The sequence below is a fragment of the Cydia strobilella genome, chromosome 1 (assembly GCF_947568885.1).
Source record: "Cydia strobilella chromosome 1, ilCydStro3.1, whole genome shotgun sequence".
Taxonomy (NCBI): domain Eukaryota; kingdom Metazoa; phylum Arthropoda; class Insecta; order Lepidoptera; family Tortricidae; genus Cydia; species Cydia strobilella.
In genome coordinates this window covers 25,658,846-25,674,855 of record NC_086041.1, presented here as the reverse complement: position 1 = coordinate 25,674,855, position 16,010 = coordinate 25,658,846, and the positions used below count along the sequence as shown (strand labels likewise).

General features: G+C 35.0%; 1 protein-coding gene across 8 annotated transcripts in view; it reads right to left on the bottom strand.

The window, feature by feature from the left end:
• LOC134742441 (dachshund homolog 1) overlaps positions 1 to 16,010 on the bottom strand; it is a 203,929-nt gene that overhangs the window by 86,083 nt on the left and 101,836 nt on the right. For 5 of the 8 annotated variants that reach the window (XM_063675599.1, XM_063675608.1, XM_063675617.1 and 2 more), the window contains one exon: positions 698 to 905. In XM_063675599.1, coding sequence (XP_063531669.1) covers positions 698 to 905 — 208 coding nt within the window. The remainder of the gene's footprint in view (positions 1 to 697; positions 906 to 16,010) is intronic. The other 3 variants (XM_063675626.1, XM_063675653.1, XM_063675662.1) reach the window with 1 other exon arrangement.

Here is a 16,010-nt window from a genome sequence, read left to right as displayed (position 1 = left end):
CGCTCTTATTTGTAAATTTCGTAGTGTGGACTGCTAAAAAAGGTAAATTTGTATTACACATATTCCGTACTTGACCTTTATCAGATTACATTTATGTTATATGACTTAGAGTTCGAGGAAATGAAAGTTAAATGAACCAATTTTCTCCAGAAATTACATAAAAACAAGTGACAATTTCTCTGAAAATCGACTTAATTTCAACGTAATTTTGATACTTGAACAATCTACAACACTTGCTGAAACTATTCTTATACATCAAGTTGTATAATTTACCACCATAATTTTTTGATGAATTTTTAAAAACTGCCCCTTCTCTTCATATATTACCGGTGACGCACGCTCGCGACCTCATTATTAAAAGTAAGATGAGAAGACGTGCTAATAGAAACCAATACTTGTTATTCAAATATTACGTAACAAAACGTATAATTTCAACGACTAAATCTATCAATTTTTAATTTTTGCTCCAAAATCGACTACGGCCTCTGTATTTCATACAAAACTTGTTTTTTCCTCTATTTCGTTTATTTTATAAACTGGAGCTATATAAACTAATTTCAGATATACCTCATGCCATTGTATGTGCAAAATTTCATTACAATCCAAAACGTAGTTTTAAAATGAGAGCGGAACTACGTTTGTATGGGAAGGTGCAATAAGACGTCAGTTTTACTAAATCGACCAAAAAGTTAGTGACCTTGCTAACGCTTCCATATTGTGCATAGGCTGTCCTTTGATGATGGATCCGTCAGGTCTGGGCACGCCGTGGTGTGGCATGCCGGGCGACATGAGCGCGTGCTGGTGCATGAAGCCCATGGGCCCCAGGTGCGTCGGCGGCGCATTGTAGCCGTTGGCCAGCAGCGGCGATTTCTCCATGCGCGCGATCTCTGCAACAAGGAAGTGACCTGAATGAATGAAGAGGCACAGTTGGGTACCAGCAACTGTACCTCTCTTTAGGGTATAATATAAACTTGCTGTTATCAAAGACAATTAATTGATATTATAGTCCGTTAATCTCCCTGTAAAGTCTTATCACTGTTGTATATGGATTTATTTAATATTTAAAAACGGCCTCTTTAGCCTACACGAAGATTTGTTCCTGAGTTTTGGATGTTTTCTATATATTTATCTATACATTACAATTGGATTTTTAATTAAAGCATGTCAACTTACAACTAGTACAAATAACAAAAACTGTAATAGATGTCATATATTAAAGAAAAAGTGACGAAGCCCTCCAGTGGTGAAGGCCGGATTCGAACCGGCGTATTTAGCTATCGCGGCTAACGCCATGAAACCCTAGGCCACCCCGCCACGGCGGTGCCCGTCCGAATTTCTCGACTATATGCCATCTTAGTAAGACTAGGCGTCTTTGACCAGCTCTAAGGGCAAGCAGTGCGCGCTTGCACCTCCTACACGAACTCCTTACGGATTTACGTTGTAGCGAGAGAGACTGGTGCTGCCATCTATGAACAAGTTTGGGAACAAATCAAATTATTTTATTAAATATTTTGATTTGTGTTTTTTTAGTAGTCACACTACTATTATATAAATAACATTAATAATAAATACCTAAAAACTATGAAATAAAAAATGCAATTAATTCTAAAACATACGTCTGTCTGTATATCTGTATGTTCGCGATAAACTCGAAAACTACTGGTAGGATTTTCATGCGGTTTTCACCTGCCAATAGAGCGATTTTTGAGGAAGGTTTAGGTATATAACTTATTCGGGGCTAACCCGTGCGAAGCTGGGGCGTGTAATATCATTGGCACACACAACACAAAGTCTTATTGAGCTTACACTGGACTAGGTCGATTTTTATCAGATATCCTATAATATGTATTCGTTTATTAAATTTATTTGGAGATATCAATACTTATCATGTACAAAGAATATCATTTAGACTTTCAGTTTCAGACAGTGAGCCGCTTAACTAGTCCAAACAAAGTCACGGATTTAAAAATTGTGATCCAAGCATTTCCCTCTATACCTTCTTATTGCTTGGCCTATATAGTCTAATTTCTATACCTAAAAAATTCTATACTTTTAGATAGGTTTGCAATCGCCGTCTGTTCTGAATTATATACAGTCATGGTTAAAATAATTTACGATATTCACAAGACGCTATAATTTAATACTGCCTGCCAAAATATTTACTACACAATAAAACACAACAAGCAATAATAACCAATTTCAGTTTCAAATCCCTTACAATCTTCAATAAATAGCACTTGCACTTAAATGTAATCACGCACTCAGGTAAAATCCAATTAATGCTTAGTATTATCATTTAATTACTCGGCCCAATAATCGAATCCCTCGAAACGGTGTATCAACAATAATAAAATGAGCAATGAATTTAGAGACTATTGTTTTCGGGGTACCACAAACAACCCGTGTAAACATTGGGGGGGCGTCAGGCAAATATTCTTAAAATGACCCCCGGATGGGTGTTTTTGGAGGCGCCGGGTCTTGGACGGGCCCACCAAACGGACCGGGTAAAACAATTAACAAGGTGTCGAATTAAACGCGAATTAACGTTTGGACCGTAAAAGGAATACCCTTTTCCATTGTGGCAGCGTTTTACAAAGGATTTCAGGATTGCTGAGTATTAAATATGTGTCGCATTGTTCTGCGATTACGGCAGGTAGGCGTGTTGTTATTAAACGCTGTGAAGGCAATCGGCCAGAGCACTTCACACGATTGCGGTAGTCATCCATAAATAACAAATTGAAAGCTTAAAAATTAAATATTATTTAGAGTTCAAACTTATAGAGTCTGTGCGGAAAGAGGAGTCGTGGAATGTATTGGGGCCCAATACATTCCACGCACAGACTCTAATATGATTATAATCAAGGTATATTTAAAATAATAATTATAGTCCTCTAACGGACGATGGACGGATTAATGAACACTTATTAGTCTAGCTTCGTCTGCTTAGAATTAGTACTTCCATATCCCACTTCCACATTCCACGCTCCTTTAAACCTCCTTAAGGGTTAATTTCCATGATAAAAACTAAGGTAACGGAGAGACAGACAGAGTTAGTCTGTTCGGAAAGCGAGGTCGTGGAATGTATTGGGCCCCAACCCCATACATTCCACGACTCTTCTTTTCCGCACAGACTATACCTTCGTATTTATAATATTTTTGTAGTATCTTATGTAGTTTAAACCATACCTACATTCTAACTTTATTTCCAAAAGGACCTGAATCAAAATAGTAACCCGTATTTCTTGGGTTCAAATGCATATTTTACAAACAGCCAAACGTCACGTAATAGCAATGGGTCCTGAATTAATTGTTTAGGCTCTATTTACACAGTCGGGGCCGGCTATCTTTCCAACCATTCGATGTGACTGCATTGCCAGGTAACTACGCCAAATATGAATATTTTATTATACAAATACTGTTTTCACCATTAAGTACCTATCATATGTTTTTACATTTACCACATTTCAGATATCAATCACTTCATGGTAGGTATATAAAGTAAAAAAAAAAAACGATTTGCAAAAATGATATCGTACAACCACCCAACTATATGGTCCATCCAAAAGTAGGTAAGTCAAATATCTTCGTTCAGGTGTAAATGTTCTTATTAGAATGTCACAGTTCTATTCTAAAGCAAAACATTTTTACAGAAGGAAGATAAAAAAAAGATTGTTACTGATACTTAATGACATGTTGAACTTGTGGACTATAGTTGTAGTACTGGACTATAGTTGGGTGGTTTTACGGTAGGTATAGGTAAATATAAATAATACGCCAAGTAAATCGCGACACATTAATGTTAAAATTATGATACACATGCGTAGGTAAGCATGTCAACATAAAACTGATATAATGTAATTTGTCTATCCCATCTATCTGACTAGGCATACAGTTTACTGTATACAGTTTACTGTATGCCTAGTCGTATGTAAATTATATATAGGTATATGTTTAATAAACACGGTAAATTCTCAAATACCATAACTACGTTATCCTACAAAAAACCACGGGTACAAATATAATTAATTTGGAAGCTTTCATTAACCACAATTGGGTCACTGAACCAAAAATTATGTTTACAAATCCTCGCCCGTAACCCTGCAACCACCGGCCAACCGCACTTACTAATTAACCGAATACGTGTTAAATCTCGTAATAACCTGCGGTGGAAGCAACCCCTCGCACCTTCTTTTTCTAACAAGCCATCTTGGGTGCATGTGTCTCTTTCCAATTGGGATGGGTCACTAGTCTTATTAGTTTTCCTTGTAACATGAGTGTTTTCACGAGTATTTTGCGTTGTGGTTTTGTTTTCATAATAAGTGTTTCAATACGACTGATAGGAGTGATATTAATATTGTAATGTATAAGATTTTGAAGTATTTTTTGAAACATAAATATTATGAGCAGTCGAGGCACCTACACTCAGCTTAACTATTAGCTTATAATTCCCGCATACAGAATTCCATCCAAGATTACATCGAGAAGTTTAGAAACATATCGATTTACAAATTACCCTGGCTCACCGCGATCTCAACAAAAATGTTCACCGTTTACCATTATAACTGTTATTAAGCCAATGCTCTAATCAGTCATTTAAAGAAATGAAACGTCGATTTGTGGACCGCTATTATATCTATTTTCATCGATTTATTGATCGAATATCGACTGTCCTCAACAAATGATCGTACCAAATTACTGGCCATTATTTCGAATTAGAATCGATAGAATCTGGACCCCAATTATATCACTTATGTGTTTAAAGGAGGTTGGGATGAAAGCAATCATAACCGCAAAAGTTTAGGACGGACGTTTTTTACCATCTTTAATCCACAAACAAAAAATACTATTTGACTGCGGCTGTCAAATTTGTATATTTTTTAATACAGAAGCCTGACAGTTGTTGCGCAACAAGATGTAAAAAAGCACAAAACAAATTAATTAAAGGTTCTCACAAAATGTATAAGTAGTAAATTTAGATTCTCCGGGTCAAAGATAATGGTGCAGTCTTATAACCGTTGAGTTTTATTACGGACAGATTACAAAATGACCAAACGAGCAACACACAAATGATTGGCTATAAAGCGAAAAGAACGAGCGCCCCTGACAATGTAGGAATCCTTGTGAACCGCTCTACACTGAGCCGCTGCGTATACTTACTACATACTGCATAATTGATATTTTATATTGATGGTTTAAATTTTAGTATTGCAATATAATATGTTTACCTTCCTAAAACTTTTAACAATAGGGAATATTACGCGAAACTCTGCGTAGGGGGCGCCACTACCACAATCCGAGGGTCTATCGCGAAACAAAAAATCGAAATTTCGTTACTCACTTGCATATTCGAGCGATAAAGAGGCAGATAGCGAAATTTCGGATTCGCGTTTCCCGGTAGGTCCTCTGTAAACAAACCGCCTTGATGCATCAATGTCATATTTTATTATCTCTGAAAACTTGTTAAAAACTGTTAAAGGCAAAGCATGTATGTATAAGTTTCTCTATGGTTTACTAAACGGGCTAGTGCTGCACTCTGGTGGCAGAACATTGCAGTAATACCCCTATTGAACGATAAAAGAGATGAATAATTTCAAGATGCTCAGAAACTTATGATTTTGCACACATGGCGTCCACAATCCATTAACAAACAATTTGCAGCAACTTCTACTTTGAAATATTTAGATCACAACGATTACACTCCCTTGTATTTTTAGTCGCTATTGGCGCGCAGTGCACGTAGTGCAGTCGCCGCGAGCACTCGAGCCCGAGGAAGGACCTCCGACGGACCCGAAACATGTAGCAAATAGCAATTAATACAAGTGAGTGTAACCGTTGTGATCAAAATATTTTAAAATATGTCTCACACGATAGTTTAATTTTCATTAACTTCTTCTTTGTTTCTAACAATTATGGCTGATTAAACGCAGCTTTTTAGTTTAAACCATCTTTTTAACTTAGCGAATTCATAAATGTCGAGTTGCATCGATCCGCCAACAGCGGCGTGAGTAGAATCGAAGCAATTTATAGGCATTACTTACTTAAAAATAAAGAATATAATATATACTTTTGTTAGTGTCGTAAAATACAACGCATCGTAAATAAGACTCCTAGATTTTATAACGTGGTGGTATTAACTGGATACCTTAACATTACCGTAATGGTCAGTAAATCAATGGAAAGAAATAACAATATTACACGCATTTAACGGTCCGGGAATAAATCCGAGCCCATAGTAATGAGATACAATGTTAGTATTCATTAACGTGAACAAAGGAGTAGAACCATATAATCTACAAAGATAATAACATTTTCAGGACTCCAATTTAAATCCTAGTACGTACAAACTAAGTACTTATTCCTTTTTTATGCAATCAAAACAGTAAAGAACATAATTAACGATCAACCAAATAATAGAAACGGACCGACTACCTAAATATTTATTGCATGTTTCAAAATTACCTTTTTATTCAATTAAGACAAAGCAACTGGCGCGTTTCCACTGTGTGATGTGCGATTGCGAGAATCCAACAAATCTTCAACGGACAACAAAACGAACTCGAAAATGATACGAAACACGGCGAATTAAAAGCAAATTACAGTCGGCCGGCGATCATAGCGTTTACAATAAATACATAATTGCACGGCCGTACCAATGGCATACGTTTCGCTCAAATAACGGAGTGCAATATCGAGGATCGCCTCAACATGTCGCTCGCACTTCCAGTCGGCAACATTGATCAACGAGGTATGTAAATTATTTAAGCAAGGGCTTTAGGACTAATAAAACGTAAATGCTCGCTTTATCCTTCAAAAACTGATGAGAAAGTTGCATTTTATCCACAAGAGTGGCAAAGTAAGTTGATGCAAATTTTGAATTGATTCCTCATGTTGGCTGGTGGAATTGACTGTTAAATTATGTTTTAAATGATACATGTTTAATAGCGTTCATTTGGATTTTATTTGTAACGTTTTACAGTTAGTATTTTCCTCGCGGGGGTGTGGTGAAAAATGTTGTGTTTCAATCGGTAGCAAAGCTTGTTTAACCCTCGTGCCTTGAACCCCTCGCGACGCTCAAGATTCCACGTTCCGAACGACAGTACACTCGTGGTTAAATTTTGAAATATTTCGCTTGCTCTGTTATCAATGCACGAGGGGTTACACAACAACTTTGGCCCCTTGTAAAACAAATAACTATTGTTTAACCGTTAAATAATACATAGATAATCAAAATCAATGTAGCATTCTATTCCAAGATTCGAAGATTTATTTGTTCAACATAGGTGAGCTACAAGATGTTAAATAAATATCATAGGTACCAAAACTATGTAAAACTATGTTTTATAAAGGAATGAATGAAATGAAATGAAATGTACCTAATTGTAACCAAAAGTGAAAAACTAATGTTTTTTTGTTGTCACCTTACTACTCTGAAGCCCAGCATTTAAGTTAATACACATATCAAAATTGAGACAGCACATACAACTGTTTTGATTTATGTAAAATTTTGAGAATTGTTAAAGTTTTATTTGTAGTTCTAATGTCACTAACGTAATTTAATATAAGTAAGCGGGTCTATAACGAGAGCATATTCTCTATAAAAAATAAATAGATTTTCTTTACATATCTCTAATACAGAAAAGCTAAAACATAATGTTTGACAGCAGTCTTCCGCCGCCCCCTACACCATATTACACGATAATCGCAATCGAGTCTTTGTCGGTCAATCATCGACACAAGTCACGCGCCCAGCACAATCAATAACAGTAATACTGTATGTAACACAATCGGGAGAAATGGACGTCGCCAATATCATGAGTCAACAAAACGGTCAGTCTGTGTTGCCGTGTCAAAAATAGGATTTAATGTAAAACTAAAATAAAATATAGTATACAATAATTTAAAAAAAACACCAATTTAAAAACTACTTCTAATCTAAACAACTTACAAACTAACAAACTCTGCAGGTTAAGATATAGCTTTTAAAAATAAATAACATTCTCTACTAAAACATTTGGGTAGGTACGTTCAAAGTAAACACCACTATGTAAGTACCATTCAATGTGACCAAGCCTCCCTTAAACTGCACGTTTTATTTTCCCACTAAACGTGTTAAATTCCCTACCGCGGCAACACCGCTGACTTATGTCGTCTCCGCCATAAACTCTTTCATTTGGCTTGGACGAGCCTTATGAACAATAAAACGCTGAGGGCTGGAGATTTGGACTGTAATAAAATATTTGCCCTAGCACACGCTAATCCGCGTCCCTTACTTACGGACGCAATTTGAGAAGTTATAGCAGTGGGGGTGCAGACAGGCGCTGGCAGGTACCTTAGTACTATACTTTTTAATCATTGCCGATTTACTTTAAAATCGACCAAAATTTACATATACTTACCTTACGTGATAAAAATGTATTTATTACGGGTTGAATAAATACTAACTAATACCTAGGCCTAATTATGTAATATAATAATGTATAATAACGGAAAATTGACATTCGGTGCCGATCAAAATGAAAGGGAATGATCATGAAATAGTGACCAATGCGATGAAAGTTTAGGCAAATACCGGACTGTTTCACGAGCGCGAACCACATAAAACTTCTCCCTAAGCGAAAGAGGGTCAGACTTAATTACTCGTAAATTGACCAGGATACAGTTTTATCCCGGATAAATATATACGCGGATTACGATGTGTCATACTCTAGGTTATTATGTTTCCTGTTAACGAGCCAGTTTACTACTATCGTGCTCCAAACTTATCCTATGCCAATAGTTATTTGGATGCTTTGTTAACTAAATTAGTATCATTCCATCATTCAATCGCTTTAAAGAAAATTGCTTCGAGTGCATGCTGACTACAAATACTACAATGAAAATTAAGTCATCCGTAACTTTAACAAAAGAAACGATACTATTGTTAGACTGTTGCTATCAAAGATTCAGAAATATTGAAGCATATTTTTATTAATAACATGTGTTGCACAAAAGAGAGATTATCTGTCGGTGGTTTTTGGTGGCAGCTGCTGTTATTGAGAATTTGTTTGATTTGATGTTCGGCTTCATTTCAATCCGGCTACATTTGTTAGGCTACTTACTTCATTAGGTAGGTATATTTTGGTCTACGGGTCAATTACTATTGGGTCACATGCTAAAATATGCACAATTTTGTGTTCTTATAACTACACATTGCTGTTATCGCTACTAAAACAAGCCGCATATTGTTCAAACCGGGTTTAAACGTTTTGAGTGGCATCTTCGTTAATCTTTATTGCCGTTGCCATAAGACGCAATCAATTCAATCATTTATTGATAATTTAATTGTCAAATTAATCTTTGTCATACATGACGAGTAGTTTTATCGACGGGTTGATGAAGGGTTATTACTTATCGTCAATTTGAAACTAAATGAACTGAGTAACGGAAGAGAGAAACGTATAATTTCGTTGCGTCTTGATCGATCTACTGAACGGCACGACGCCGACGATACGAAACGAAAAAGCGATTGATTTGAAAACACTCGCGGGTATCGTTAAGTTGTTGATGAATACCTAATACCTACTCGTTACCCAACCCTTGTGTGTCCGCGTCAAGACGAACATTGCATTCCGCTACAATGTTGCAATGACACTTGTATATATTATTACCAATGCAGTTTAGCTTTATTTCTTCAATAAATAGTTGCGTAAGTACCTACTTGTAACTAAAGATGACATGATCACACATTCATTAGGTATATCATAGCAAAGAGCTACTCTGATTACCACGATAAGGATTAATTATCCATTAATTAAAATTTGTCTTTAGCCACGGAAACACTATTCATAATTAATGGTGGCTTTTTGCTAAATACAAATTGCCGTAGGGCAAAATGAATAAGCACCATTAAACTCGAAAATACCTGAAAGACCAAAGACAAGTACAAAAGAAAACAAATCCGAAAGGTGCAATAACATAATCTTGATTGTTTTAATAACAATAATATTTTATTTAACACGAACACTTAAATATAATTATAGATACCTAATCAATTGATAATGAAATTGTAATTTAAATGATACAAAACATTGTATTCTTGAAAAACCTTTAAGATAGCCATTTTTTTTACGCTACACTTTTTTCAAAACTGAATTTTTATGTTATTTCTACTCAGAATACCATACCACTGACTATTAGTCCGCCGGACGATATCGGCCTGTCAGTTAGAACAGAATTTGACAGTTCCGAACAACTAACAGGCCGATATCGTCCGGTGGACTGATAGTGCCCTTAACGTGCTCTTTTGAACATACATAATAATAAAAAAGTGTGCCAAGATTTCCATATACTCGTATTTCTCGTTCATTCCATTCTGTTACCGTCATACATACAGACTCGTAACAGAATGGAAATGAATTAATAAAAATCTTGGGACACTTTTTTCTTCTATTAGAATCAAAAGGGCTCGTAATTCTGAGTATGAATAACATAAAATTGGCCAAATTAAAAACAAAAAGGGTGTAACTTTAAATGAAATAACCAAAGAGTCAGAAAAGGTACTGTCTCGTATCGGAATGGAAATGAATTAATAAAAATCTTGGGACACTTTTTTCTTTTATTAGAATCAAAAGAGCTCGTCATTCTGAGTATGAATAACATAAAATTGGCTAAATTAAAAAACAAAAAGAGTGTAACTTTAAATGAAATAACCAAAGAGTCAGAAAAGGTACTGTCTCGTATCGGAATGGAAAGGAATTAATAAAAATCTTGGGACACTTTTTTCTTTTATTAGAATCAAAACAGCTCGTCATTCTGAGTATGAATAACGGAATGGAAAGGAATTAATAAAAATCTTGGGACACTTTTTTCTTTTATTAGAATCAAAACAGCTCGTCATTCTGAGTATGAATAACATAAAAATGGCCAAATAAAATAAAGTGTTGTGTAACTTTAAATGAAATAACCAAAGAGTCAGATTAGGTACTGTCTCGTAACGGAATGGAAATGAATTCATAAAAATTTTGGGATACTTTTTTCTTCTATTAGAATCAAAAGAGCTCGTCATTCTGAGTATGAATAACATAAAAATGGCCAAATAGAATAAAGTGTTGTGTAACTTTAAATGAAATAACCAAAGAGTCAGAAAAGGTACTGTTATTTTAAACGAATGGGTAACTTCACTTTCCAATTTAGTTGTAGAAATGAAGTTATAATTATTTTATGAATGTTTGCAATACTAACACATAATTTCACCGGTTACATTAGATTACCTATACCTACTATGGCACGAGGTGTGACACATCAATGCAACGTAGGTATTGGGTACATTGTTGCCCACTTATGACACTGTACCTTTGACACGTTTCCTTCAAGTATCTTTTGGTTGGGCTTAATTTAAATATAATTGAAGAAACATGTTTTTACCTTAGTTTTATTAATCATATGTCACATTTCTAAACTATACAATGTGCTAAAAACTTCCAAAAAAATTCTACAAACATATTATAACATGACAGATACGTCACAGCGACTATCATTTGACGCGAGAGGTATTAATCCTGACCAACTAAAATATTACCAATATTTTTACGGATTGATAGGGACCGTTAGGTTATTTTTTTATTGATACCTATATTACATTTAATTATTTGTCAATGCGCTAGATCCGAACCAATGCAGACATGCCTACTCGTATTTTTTGCCAGATATTATAATATGTACGTGGAACATGGTATTTTTAATTATATATACTTATTAGCCTATAGGCTATTTAGATAATGTTTGCTAGCAGAATTATGTGAATAAGCATTAACGTTTGTGTGGCAACGCGAAATGATGCGAATGAAAACTACTTATTATGCTCTAAGGCTCATTAAACATGTAGTCATTTTGCAGCTGAGCTGATCTGAGAAATATTTCAGTACTTTAGATTAGGATCTAAACCTCCTTTGTGATGACAAAAACAATAAATCAAAAGTTCCGTGCTACAATTATAGACACTTTGTTGCCTGATGGCAGCACATGTCACGGCAATTGCCTCGGTTCTTTAACACTGCTTAATTAATCTACGTCATATTAGAGCATATCTGAAATGTAATAAATACCTATTTAAAATATGGTGAACTAAGTGAGGAACAACATACTACTATACTTATAATATAACTGATGAACCGATGAACAATACACTGACATTTTCAGCGCGCTGCCTTGGCGGAATCATTGCAGTTTGTGGAATGCATCTGAATGAGCTTAAGTAGAAAAAGATTCAGGATTTGTCTTCAAACGCCTTAAAATAAAAAAGAAATAATACAGACCTTGCAGGCTTAGCAATTACTAGGTTAATAGTTAGTTATATTTCTCATAAGCAGCAATTAAATTAAAATTCCAAAAGATTAATTCTTCGATACCTTAAGAACTGACTAATTGGATATTACAAATGTTTTGCAGCATTCAATTATGGACAAATCAATTAAAAAAACGAAATCGTAAAAACTTTAAACACGATCATTAGATGATTGAGTGAGATATGTACTGTATGTACATAATAATAAACAATAGATTTGATCTAACAGTTCTACTGTTAATCTTAATTAAGTCAAGACTTGCGATTTAACTCTGTGACGCTTTATTGAAATATTTTGATTTTCTTTGTATGTTTTATGTTTTTGCATGTTTGTTCATAAGATTAAATTCCTTGGGACACGAGTCATGTTGTAATCAAAAATTTAAAAAAGTAATAAAATGCTTCTCTACTATTAGTAATCCACAAATTTCGTATTCAGTAGAAAAGTATAAAATACTATTCGCTATCTTGACACAAAGTGCAGAGTGTTTTTATATTGTGATTACTGTTAGCGATTTAGGTCTTTTTCTTTTTATAATTAGGTGTCATAATTTGTAGGTTATGAAAATATAATAAATTAATAATTGTCATAATATAACAGTAAACGTCAACAGTTTATCATGGCTTATATTTACGCGCGATTTCTCGTCTGTAAGCAATGACACGCGCTGTTGGCCAGGGCAGTAAAAATCATTTTTAATGTTTTTAATTTATAATCATATCCGTTTTAATTATCCTACACTTCTATTTTTAGGTGGGCATTTATTTATAGGTACGGTTTATTAAGAACAATGTACGTACCTATATAATATTAATAGATAAAATAAAATAGGAGTAGGAAAGCGCAAGATAAGGAACAAACTTTATAGAATGTACGAGTACATATGTTTAATATATTTGAAAATGGGTGCATGAACCTGTACCAAAGAGAATTAAGTAGACATAGAGTGCTCACTCCATACATCAGTTATGTTACCAAAACGACTATTATTTTCGTAGTCGACATCTAGCGTCAATTAGCGAAATTATCAGTACTGCTACTCGACAATAGATGTCACGATGAACGGAAAGTCTACTGCTCAACGATTTTCAGCTAATATTATAACCGAATTAACCGGAACCCTATTTTCAACTCCTTCTGCTTATAATATTACTTGTAAATTGTTGAGCAATATATAGGTACTTTTCGTCAGTCGCGACACACGTAACATCTAGTGTCGAGTAGCGGTACCTACTGATAATTCCGCTACTTGACGCTAGATGTCGACTACGAAAATAATAGTCGTTTTAGTGACAAAACTAATGTATGGAGTGAGCACTCTATGTCTACTTAATTCTCTTTGCCTCTTAATACTTAACAAATCAGAAAAATGCATTCCACACTTTATTCGATAGATGTATTTGTATAAATAACCCTATATGTAACTAGGTAAGGCTACAGTTATACCTATATATCCAATTTTAACGAAATATTGTCAATTCCGTATACCCCAAACAATATATGAAAAAGAAAAGGGTTAGTAAATATATAATCGAATCTCGATCAATCTACATCAGTCATAAGTATAATAAGGACATAAATACGCGCAGTTCCGGCACCGCGGCGCGGGAGCGTGGCTCCCAGTGGCTCCTCAAACACCGGCTATGCTCATGCGCAGAGTCTGAGCGTCGCGCCTCGCTACGGCGTTTAATTATTGTTGCCACTGCGTCGATTATTGCGATTTCCTTATGAGGCGCGCAATTTGTTTGATTGCTCGCAATTCCAACTCGATGTTTAAACCATTAAAAATTGTAAACGCGCTCGCCAACAGCAAGAAATTGCTAAGATTGCTGACTACACTTGTGTTTATCGGCCGTTTTGCAACTTTGGATGACTTTCGCATTCTCATATCTCACTGTCCCATTGTTCTGGAATTTGTATCTTAGTACATGGAAGACAAGGCAGTCTTTGGATTTTTTTAAATAATTTTAAACGACGTTGACTCAAACCTTAATTGTACGTGTTGCGCGGAAACAAAAACAATAACACATACCTACTTAACTTACGTTTCGTTGAATAAGGATAGTACCTATGCCTACGGATATTTTTTATCTGATAAACGTTTAATAGCTTCCGGTTGAATAGTTGTGTTAGGATTTTTTCCTAGTTGACCTTTGTAGTAGGTAGATCCCTTTATTGTTTAATTGCAACGTGATTTAAGCATTTAAGTGTGGTGCGAGTACTACGGACGATAGTTTTTTTTTATATTAATGATTGTTCCATCTTAAGAAAAATGCTAACACGTAGACATATGGAATGTTTGAATTTAGATCACTTGCGGTACCTACTATGTTCTTCACTGCATACCTAGATGATTTAGGGCTATTATTTATCAATTTCAATGTTGGATGATGAGTCAATACAAATTTCCCATTACCTACACAAATGACTTTTTTTTCAATTTTGAAACAACGCACGATCAACCAAGCAATTAAACTCGTTAACATCACACAAGCGAAGGCGTGAACAGGCAAGAATAGCAAATTTACTGATCCATCATCCCCCACCCTTAACATAAACAGCCAAATCCTTACTTAATTTCAGTCACAGAATTCAATCAGAATGTAAAGCTTTGTACCCCTGCGACTAATGTTATAATGCCTTACATTATCCCCCGGTATATTGTGCTCTTGGGTGGAAAACGGCCCATGCGCTAGAGCCCTCTGAGGCTTAGGCGACATTGTTCCCTCAAACGCACGCTATTTAGACCTGTACCAATAACTTCTGAGGTTATAAGAATATTAATGTTGCTTATTTTTTATATATAGTTTCCAGACCATATACTAAACCTAAAAATAATATTTTGTGTCATCCTAGGTATTTGCTTAGGTAGAAATTTAGGTATTTCTTTTTTCAATCAGCATTCTGTAAAAAAAATATTCGAGACGAAATTCTTTGTTTCCCTGTAAAGGCAAAGTGGCTTCCGACGTACACACGCATTTTGTGTCATTTTCATCCACGGGTATAATGGCATTTAATAAATACCTAATATTGATCCTAAAACGCCTAAAAAAATATTAGAGTCGGTAAGTGAAGTGTTGTACTTTACAGAACATTGTTATATGTTATTCAAACAAATCTGTGTCAAATTCATCCACCGCTTTTATTTAAAAAAAATTTTTTTCTAATTAACACCCTGTATCTGCCACAAAAAAAAATTCATATTATTAAGTTTACGTCTACAATATTATAATACCACATTGAGACATCATTCATAATTTGGGTCATTTTGATCCACGGTTTTTTTACTATCTGGCAAAATAACTCAATTGAGCAAGGGCGTGCGCGGGGAAGGGTACCTACGCGGGTGGGGTGCTTATTATACTTGCCGCAATATCAGCTGGCGACTGAGATCTTAATACTATCTCTTTTACCCTTGTTAAGACCAACCAAGAGATGGCATTATGAGCTGTCTCGCCACTTAGTTTTGCGATACAGTGGATTTATTTCATTCGGAGGCATAATTACATTGTCTTATCAATCTTACCGTAGTAGGTATATAAATATAATTAAAAATAAACTGTAGGCTGCAATAATCAAAAGGTACCACTTTCTCTGACAGGTTATTTGTATAAAGATATAATCAAATTTCGTCTTTATGGTAAACGACAAAGTGGTACCTACCTTTTGATTGAGAATGTCACATCA